Below are 9,562 nucleotides of genomic sequence, written 5' to 3'. Positions count from 1 at the left end.
ATTTACTAAGCGCATGGCCTATGACTAAAATTGATTTGGTAAATAATTTGCAAATTTGCATAGGATTTATACATATTATAATTATATTCATATAATAGAGACGTTGATCTCTGTTTGTTTATAGTTCACTACCAGTTCGATTAAAGTCGCTCCGAATAAATCTTCACATCTCTATTTTTCAACACTGCCTGAAAACAGCTGTTGTTCATTTTGTTTGTTATGAAGCGAATTTTTATAAACTTTGATTTACTGTAATTCGAACGTGTAGACAATAGAACGCATTAATTCAAAATAGCAAGCTGTTAAAGCGAAAAGCTTTTTAGGGTATATGTTAATACTTCAATAATATCCAAAGTGTACTAAATTCAAAATTTACAGTCATGGCCGATGAGCCGTTAATTGCACATACCACACCCCCCGCAACGACAAGCGAACAAACGCCGGATATATTTAAATTGAACAATGATTGTCTGGAATGTATATTCGAGCGTCTGCAAGATCTACGCAGCGAGGTAGCCTTCGCCAGAGTTTGCCAGCGCTTTCAATGGGTATGTCTGAATCGCTGGCGAAGCTCGCACATCTACGACCAGCTCGATATGGAGAAGTGGCGTGAATTACTGCCAAATTATGATGATCTGTGCTATTTCATAAAACAAATGCGTCCCTTCATACGCCACATGACAGTGTCGAGCTGTTTGTGCACTTTGCTGAAAGACCTAGAGGAAATGCAGATTTACGTGCTGCCCAATGTGACCAGTTTCTATTATGATCCGGAAGATGTGGATTGTTATCCATCAGATCGTAGCATATGCAAAATGGCCAAAATGATGCCGAATCTGTTGCGACTGCGTCTAACAACGCCAATACAAGGTCGTTATCTCTCCAATTTTCGCCATCTGCAGGAGCTACATTTGTACGAGGACCAGCATAAGGCATACGAACTGCAGCAGGAATACCTCGACGAGGTCTGCAGGTAAGTGAAAGTGAGATAGACGTAAATATCAATACAAATTATTATTTATTTGATTTATGCAGTCAATTGCCCAATTTGCAAGTGCTGGACATTCGAATGTACGATGTTATAAGCAAACTGCGGCTCAACAATTGCGTCGCCTACCTCAACAATCTCACCATCTTGAAGCTCAATTTGGCCACATTGAAGACAGTCCTCGCCGAGGTGCTAAAGCTGCCGGCGCTCAAGCAGTTGATTGTGCTGCTCGACACAGAGTTTTGTATACCGGTGTCGGCGAGTGTGGATACCTACGACCACAAGATACGAGAAGTGCACGAATTCTATGAGATAATAGAGCGCAAAGCGCCGGATATTATAGGTTTTGCCGTTGACGGTTATTACATGCCTTTGGAGCCCGGCTGGGATGCGGATCTGTCCATTTGGTCACATCAAAAGCTCCAGCGCCTGGCGATTTGTAGCTGGACTCATGCCGTAGATTTTTTGGAGCGTTACACCTGCATGAAAAATCTGCAGTTGCTGTGCCTGCGCAATTGGACCTATTTGTGCGATGATGTTCTGCTGAAATTCATTGAGATGTGTCCAAAGCTGCATCATCTGGATGTGTCCTATTGCCGAGAGCTGACGCCCAATTTTCTACAACGAGCGCTCAATATTCTGAAGAAGCGCGAGCCAAACAAACAAAATAATAAATATTCGCGCACACAACCTCTGCATATATATTTCGTGCTCTGTGGCTTTGAGGACTATGTTGATGTCAAGGTGGGAACTTTTTTAAAATAGCAATTCACATTTATTCAGAAATCAATTTCTTTGCAGGATCTCAAACGCTCACCCGAGTACAAGGACTACATTTTGTTTATGGATGCTTTTCCCGTTAGCTCCGAACGTGGCTTGAGTTTCGTGGATCGCGGCTATCAATTTGATTTTGATTAAAATATTGGGGAATACAATTTGATCTTGTACATAACAAACAACTCATCGGTTTATTGTAAATTCTCTAGACTTGTGACATATATTTAATGTAAATTTATGGTCTTTTGTGTTAAGTGACCGACGGACTAACAACAAATCAATTGCAGGGCACCTTATTAATTATATGTACATAAATATATATGTACAATGCATAGACGTTCACTTGAGTGCAAACATTGATATTTCTGCGTTGTATTATTATTTTTTTTTTTTACTATTAATATTTTTTTTATTCTATTGCAATAAAACTATAAATCAGCAGTTGACCCAATTAACATCTATAGTAGATATTTTCCTCACACAAAATTGATAACTATGTTGATTTCGCGAATTCAAAATTGTCAATTATGATTGTTATGCCTATCGATAGGTACACACATGCAGCTCTGATTGAAATATAAATTTGGCTTTTCACAATACTTCAAATATTTCTATGCCAGTTGTTGTTTTTACTGAAATTATCAAGTTTAAATTAACATGCGCGAAAATCAAATTAAAAGTCCGCCTAGGAACATAGGTTCCTCGAACACCGCCAGTGTCTTAAAATTTATAAACGCTGAGCTAAATACCCCACAAGTAAGCGAAAAATAATGATTTGTCCCTAAATCATAATTAAAGAATTCTGTCTTTCAGAACAAAGTTTTGTTGGGCCTGGGGCTTGCCACAGCTGTTGGCATTATCGGTTATACAACTTATGTGCGCCACAAATACGAGCAGCTCGGTTATTATCTAGCTCTGAAAGAGGATGGCCAAACCGAGTTCATAAAGAAAACATCCAATTGGGAAAAATAATTTGCTGTTCAATGTAAAATTATATTCATCAAAATTAAGGTTACCCTTTAATATCCCCACATTAGATGACTATAGACTATAAATAAGATAATTTAAGAAATACTGGGTATTTCAATTTTGGTTCAGATAGATTGAAGGTATAGCTATATATTCATTATCTCTAATACATATATCTATTTAGCCATAAATATTTAAAATATATCGATAATAGTTCAGTTCCCATTCAAATAGTAACTCACCACATTTCCGATAATTCAATATTAATCGTATGTGCTGCAGCTGAATTGCGTCTATCGATAGTCATCATATAATTATTCTCTTGTTTACTAGAATTGTGCAATGTGCTCCAAAATTGTGGAAATTACAGCAGATCTGTAAATTAGAACAATGAGTGAGAAAGAAACAAAAGCGCCCGGCGAGGGAATACGCTCCATTCGTAGCACTGGCGTTTTCAGGCTAATCAACTTTGAACTTTATACGAAACCGGTATGCACATGATTCTATGTATCCTGAACACTGAAACAATATTTTCCGTTTTATTTTGCAGAATAAAATTATCATGGGCATCGGATTGACTGCAATAGCAGGTGTATTTGGCTATATTGCGTATATGCGGCACAAGTACGAAAATCTTGGCTACTATGTGGCTGTTAAGGAAGATGGACGAGAAGAGTTTGTTAAAAAAAGATCCAATTGGGAAACATAAAAATTGTTTTCTTTTTTGTTGTTGTCTGGAAACTATTTATTAACTGTGTAGCACAATTTCGTACATACATGAGTTTATTGCTATTGTAGTAGTGGTTGCCGAAATATATATTCAAAAAATCACAATAGTAGAAAAATGTTTTTTTTTTATAGATTTTTTTTTTTTTTTTTTTTTTTTTTTTTTTTTTGTTTAAACTTTGAAAAATTTGCGCACGTAAAGAAAACAGCACTAACATTTCATTATTAAATCAAATACAGGAAGCTCAAAAGTACATAATATGGGGGATACGGCCCAGAAAAACCAAAACTTTTTACTGTTTGGCAGCTGTTTTGCTTATTGCTGTTGTGGTGCGGTTAACTCCTTCAATTGCTTGTTTGCATTGTAATTTGTTGTAGTTGCTATTGTTGCTGTTGTTGTTGTTGTTGCTATTGTTGTATCACACATTTAACAGTTGATGGCATGTAATCATTACTAAACGGACAATTTGAGCGCCTTGAGTTCCTCCAAATACCTTGCCTCCATTTTAATTTTGTTTAACTGATTCAATTCCAGAGTTTCGCCTTGACTTTGTCGCGACTTGAGCTTTTTAATGTCCGATAATTTTTTGGCCACATTACGTATCTTGCGATCCTTGTCGCTATTATTGTTATTGTTGTTGGCATTATTGTTCGGCGGAACATTGCCATTGGCCTGATAATGACGTGGTGTGCCCAGCTCAACCGTGTTTTGCTGCTCCTGCTGTTGATGCTGCTGCTGCTGTTGTTGTGGATGCTGCTGCTGCTGCTGTGGTTGGTATTGCTGATGCTGCCTGGGCTGCGGACGCTGCTTCTGCTGCTGCGCTGGTTTGCGCGGCGATTCACCAACATTTACAGCTGAGCCAGTTGCAATCTCCTGATCTTGCTGTTGCTGCTGCTGGTCCAGACCCTCAACGGGAGCCGCTGCAGTGGCAGCTGCATCTAGTGGTGTGGCATCGCCAGCTTCACGCTTGTTGTTGATGTTATTATTGCCCTTTGCTTTGCTGCCGTTGGTATTTCTCTTCTTATTTTTGCCAACACCTGCAAAGGATGTGAAACAAAATAAAATTAGAATATTGAAGAACATTTGCCAATCATAATATCACTTTAAATGTTCTACAAAACAAAAAACAAAAAAAGAACAAACAAAAAATGACTGACGCCAAATCATTTATGATAAATATTCATCATCATCAAAGGTTTATACATCAGATGTCGAGAAATAATACAATTATTGAAGTTTTTATTTTCTTCTTTAATGCAGATAAAAATCGAAAACTTTCTTAATTTTAAGCGAAAGACTCAAGCTCACCTCGATAGAAAATGATAATGAAACAAGTGAAACAACGAGAGGAAAATTTCAAAGCTTTCCAAGTATTGAGATCTTGAAAATTATAATGCTAAATAGTCGATATTAGTTGGGTTAATTCTATATCTGAATTGGCTATTATCGGACAGTATAGTAAAGTATAGCTGACCCAAAATTATGTTATATCGGTGCAGAATTTATAGTTTTGGGATCGAAATATAACCATTGAAAATGTTTTGGTAGGCAATGTACGTTTTTTACTTACAGCCACGTTCTCTAATATCCTACACACACAATGCATTTTGGTTTTTATTTTGGTATGAGTGGAATGGAATGATGAATCTTTAGAATTTTTAGTAGCGCTTATGTTGGTAGGGTCGGTAGCGTCGATTGGGTCGCGTCGAGCTGGCACTTGAGCTGCTATGGCCGTTGTTGACCATGCTCGTTACCATCTGGCCCTGGCCCTGTTGTTGCTCGCCGGAGCCCTGGCATCGCCGCATTATCGGATTATCCAAGTCATATTGTCTATGCCAAATTTTCCGGCTGCTATTACCTGGTGCTGTTGCTGTTAGTCCCGGCACCGTCTGAGGCTGCGGCAAATATTTTTCCGGATTTTTCCCCTCCTTGAGCAAACGCAAATGGGGCGGTGTGTAGGCCTTCTTGCTGGCCTCCGGCTGACTGGACTTGATGCCCTCATGTTTGGCCTTCGTGATTTTTGGCTCGGCAAATGTGTTATCCGCATACTGCTGCCACTCGATGCCAAGCAACTCCTGACCCTGCGGCCACAGTGTCTCATGCAGCAATGCGCCCGAATAGTGATATACCTTGAATCTGAATACAATGAGTAAATATGAAAATTATCTCTTGAATTAATATTATGATGCCCTCTGTCAGTCACTCACCCGTTGCTAATGCGCAGTCGGGGCGCAGTTGTTGCCGTGACAAACCATTCGCCATTCGGATGCCATTCAAAGTGTGTGGTGTCCGCACACTTTATATTGGCGATCCTCTCCTTCTTGGTAACATCCCACACTTCCACGGCGCCGGGTAGATTGCCAAAGCCGGCGAGCACAATCAGATTGCCAAATGGATTGAAGTAGGCGCAGTTGCGTGGTCCCTCTCCAAAGTCAAAGATAACGTCACACTTTAGATTATAGAGTGCTGCCTTGGATGGCATAAAGCCATAGACGACAACAAATTCATTGGCTTTGGGACTCCATTTCACACAGTGGACGGGGCCCTCCTTCGATAATGGCACAGAGCATGTATCGCCCTTGGTGGCCATAAAATGTACCGCTTGATTGCCATAGTACGAGGCACCACTCTTGTCCACCTCCGTGCTCGTTAGAAGCAGCAGGCCGCTGCCTCGCTTATTCCATAGCATCTCGACGCGATCCGCTTGAAAGAAACTCTTACAGGCAACCGTTTGGTTCTGGCCCAAAGCTGGATACTTGTAGAGCTTACACATGGATGGTGCACCCTTGGCGCCGGGTGTATAGAATGCCAAGTATGGCGGACTATTGCCCGGACCGAGGGATAGCATACCGCCGCGACTGCCGCCAATTTTGCGTGATGCACTGGCAAATCCTTCAGTCGGGCCATTTGCCAAATCATAGAAAAGTGCTTCACCGCCGACGACCAGCGCAAAGATCGATTCATCAGATGACCACGATGGCTGCCAATCCGTTTGATTCTTTTGTACAATGGCAAAGACCTCCTTGCCAGTGGCAATCTCGTAAACAAGCAAATTCGCAGCACCCTCGGGACGATCTTTTGTGATGGCATAATGCTCCCACGTGCACAGATAATTGCCGCGTGGTGAGAACTTGAGATAGAAGGCCTTTGGACGCGGCAACGTGCATTGTACCGGCCAGCAATCAGCGTCGCCGCCAGTGTTGGAAATTGGCACGCGTAGCACCTTCACCTCGGCACCATTCGAGTATGCAAAATACCGACCATCCGGACTGAAGCAGATCGAACGCGAACTTTTCGTCTCCTCTCGCGGCAAATTGGGCTTGTGTTCGTATGGCTGCTTTGCACCAGCTGACGACCACAGCTCAACAGCCACGCTAGAGCGAACTGGAAGGAGATTCGGCGAAAGAAAGGCAAAAGAAAAGAAACACGAATTAGTTACCAACAGACACACACACAAACACATACATATACACGCATATACACGCGGTTAGGGTCGCCGTCATACGAAAGCGCCTCACATATGCTCGAAAGGCAGCCCCGACTAAGGCGAATTATGGCAGTGCATGGCGCAGGTGTTTGGCTAGCAAATGTTATTGCATTTAATTTATATTATTTGCTTTGTATATTTACTTGCAAGGGTAGGAACCACACCGTCCACAGCCGCAGCCATTGTCTTCAATCTCTCACACACACACACACGGTCACTGGCTGCAGTGTTGGTCAACAGTTGTTTGTGTACGCACGGTTGTATTGTGTTGTAATCGATAACGCTAAAGCAACATGCATTGGGCGCGCGTAAAACGAACATCAACCAGACGTATTCAAAAACTGCAACAAAATTTTATGCTCTACGTGAATTTCAAAACATTTTTAGACTAAAGAATTTAGTTATTATCAAACTTCAAGGCAAACTTTGTGCATAGTACACAAATTGTTGTTGTCGACTGAGGCTAAAACGACTTTCTCCCCATGTACCTGTATCACAAATTCTATACGCAACTTTAAAGTTTCCATTTCATTTCTTTTTGTTTTTTGTTTTTTCTCTTTTTGGCAAACTATTACGACAGTTAATATTTAAACTTGTTAAAGCACATATGAAAAACAAAATAAAAGTAACGCACAATTGGCATTGGAACTCGTTCAGTTACTTTCGCTGAAAATTGTGACCAAACAACGGAGCTGCGGCACAGTGGGGCAATCAATAGAAAACCCTGATATATTTCAGAAAGTAATTGAATATGCATTAATGTAAATTTAATTAAATGATAATGAGTAAACATGTAAAAATATATTATAAATGATAATGAGTAAAAATGTAAAAATGTATGATATATATTTTTATGTGGAATGTAAATAATTTACTATTTGCTATAAATGCGTAAGAGCTGCATTCATTCGGTTCCACTGTTTGATCATGATAGATGTCGTTGTCACCTGCGTATGGACAGATAGGCAAATAGACAGGCAGACAGGCAGAAAGGCAGACAGAGAGGCAGACGAGTAACATGTAACGACCACTCATGTTTCAGTTGGACAATGTTTTCATTGTTTCAATTGTTACTATAAATTTTATTTTATTTATAATACGATCGTGCGCCTGGTCAAACGGGCGACTGCGACGACAATTGACTTTAAATTTCTTGCACTTACCAAAGAGAAATGCTAACACAGTCACAACTTTGAAAGTTTTGTAACTGTCAAGAAATATATATATATATGTCTTTTACTCCATCTCTTGATAATAACCATCACAAATTGAAACTAATATAGCTTTGGCAATGCCAACGCCAGCAACGACAACTTTCCCAAAATGAAAAGCGCCTTTAGTATAAACGCGCATCTCGCACTGTCGCACTCAGTCTCTGTGGGGCGACAAGTGCTTACAGAATATGCGATTATGTAATAATATTAATTGTAATTCAATTAAATGCAATTGCTGGCTCAGCCATTTCGCAATGCTTTCGATTTTCATTGATGCAGGTGAAAACTCGGTTGATATCAATTTCTAGGCACTAAGATAATGAACTAACTAACTAACAAACTTTACTAAATTACTTTATAATTTTCTTTTCTTTTAATGAAAATATAAAACTAATAAGAACATTGCTGAATACGCATTTACGGTCAAAGCACTACGAGACCCATTTAAGATCCACCACGCCCTCAAATGGTATATATATTATTTTTGTGCATATCAGTAGAACTTCGACAACAAGAATATACATTTAATTTCCTATTTTTTTCCTATTTTGCCACGCCCTCAAAAGCATCTTTTGTTGATTTTTAACTATCTAGCTTCAATAGGGGCAAAATGGCTTGCACAGACGGACGGACATTACACAAAGTCAATATACTCATTATCTTATGAGTATACAAAATATATATAAGTAAATATTAATAAAAATTTATAATAAATATACTATATTTGTATACAAAATCTAATATATATCAAACTAACTTAATTTGTGATTTCTTACTTGTTTCGTAGAACCTATCCCCAATCCTCATATTCACAATCACAATCTCGATTCATTCTCCAGCAGGTGCTGAAGGCGATGAGGGGTGCACAGCAGATGAAAATCAAGCAACAGCCGCATAAAAAAAATCCCAAAATGATGAGACCTATTAGCAAAAGTTTTAAATTACGAGAATCCATTTTTTTAGTTTTTAATTTGAGTAAGACAATTTTGAAATGTATTCAACGTGTAACTGTAAAGTAAAAGCACGTTTTGTTAATTTTCAACATGACTCTCTGGAATACCCATATTTCATCAAAGAGCAAGAAGCCATTAAAAACATATTTGGAATTTTTATTTTTTCAGATAACTAAAAAATTTATAATCGAAATAAAAGCTTGTAACGAAAAATTTTCGAATTGGAAATTAATTGAGTTAGACGATCACGATCTTATCTCATCCCCGACCGCATCCTTTCAGCCTTTTTTGTTTGTGGTCTGTTGTTGGTTTTTCTTTGGCTGTTGCGGATTTTCTCCTTCCTCCTCATCCTCTTGATTTCGGTTCTTACAGCAGACCAGACAGCAGCCCAAGCAAGCCAGACATGGACAACACAATATCAATATCACACAACAGCAACATAGAAAT

General features: G+C 39.2%; 3 protein-coding genes across 7 annotated transcripts; 2 read left to right on the top strand and 1 right to left on the bottom strand.

The window, feature by feature from the left end:
• Positions 1–136: 136 nt before the first annotated feature.
• Positions 137–2,521, top strand: LOC108613483 (uncharacterized). Of its 2 annotated transcripts, XM_018006978.2 has the most exons (4): positions 137–324; positions 379–973; positions 1,036–1,732; positions 1,790–2,521. In XM_018006978.2, exons 2-4 carry the CDS (start codon positions 381–383, stop codon positions 1,904–1,906), a joined length of 1,407 nt encoding a protein of 468 aa, XP_017862467.1. In that variant the 5' UTR covers positions 137–324; positions 379–380; the 3' UTR covers positions 1,907–2,521. The 2 variants fall into 2 exon arrangements, with proteins under 2 accessions (XP_017862467.1, XP_017862466.1); XM_018006977.2 differs by having other exon boundaries at positions 137–973.
• On the top strand, positions 2,366–3,666 carry LOC108613488 (small integral membrane protein 8). Of its 2 annotated transcripts, none has more exons than XM_089469041.1 (4): positions 2,366–2,521; positions 2,579–2,750; positions 3,068–3,223; positions 3,285–3,666. In XM_089469041.1, exons 3-4 carry the CDS (start codon positions 3,125–3,127, stop codon positions 3,441–3,443), a joined length of 258 nt encoding a protein of 85 aa, XP_089325167.1. In that variant the 5' UTR covers positions 2,366–2,521; positions 2,579–2,750; positions 3,068–3,124; the 3' UTR covers positions 3,444–3,666. The 2 variants fall into 2 exon arrangements, with proteins under 2 accessions (XP_089325167.1, XP_017862472.1); XM_018006983.2 differs by having other exon boundaries at positions 2,579–2,874.
• Positions 3,447–9,104, bottom strand: eIF2A (eukaryotic translation initiation factor 2A). Of its 3 annotated transcripts, none has more exons than XM_089469038.1 (4): positions 8,939–9,104; positions 5,669–6,845; positions 5,320–5,597; positions 3,447–4,498 (listed from the first exon to the last, which is right to left on the bottom strand). In XM_089469038.1, the coding sequence occupies exons 1-4, from the start codon at positions 8,967–8,969 to the stop codon at positions 3,915–3,917; spliced, it is 2,070 nt and encodes a 689-aa protein (XP_089325164.1). In that variant the 5' UTR covers positions 8,970–9,104; the 3' UTR covers positions 3,447–3,914. The 3 variants fall into 3 exon arrangements, 2 of the variants coding, with proteins under 2 accessions (XP_089325164.1, XP_017862453.1); XM_018006964.2 differs by lacking the exon at positions 8,939–9,104 and adding an exon at positions 7,092–7,397; XR_001915838.2 differs by lacking the exon at positions 8,939–9,104 and adding an exon at positions 7,092–7,401 and having other exon boundaries at positions 4,357–4,498; positions 5,032–5,597.
• Between the last annotated feature and the right edge of the window lie 458 nt (positions 9,105–9,562).

Source organism: Drosophila arizonae, chromosome 4 (genome assembly GCF_054131065.1).
Source record: "Drosophila arizonae isolate 15081-1271.41 chromosome 4, UAZ_ARI_1.0, whole genome shotgun sequence".
In the NCBI taxonomy this organism is placed as follows: domain Eukaryota; kingdom Metazoa; phylum Arthropoda; class Insecta; order Diptera; family Drosophilidae; genus Drosophila; species Drosophila arizonae.
This window is presented reverse-complemented; position numbering and strand designations above follow the sequence as displayed.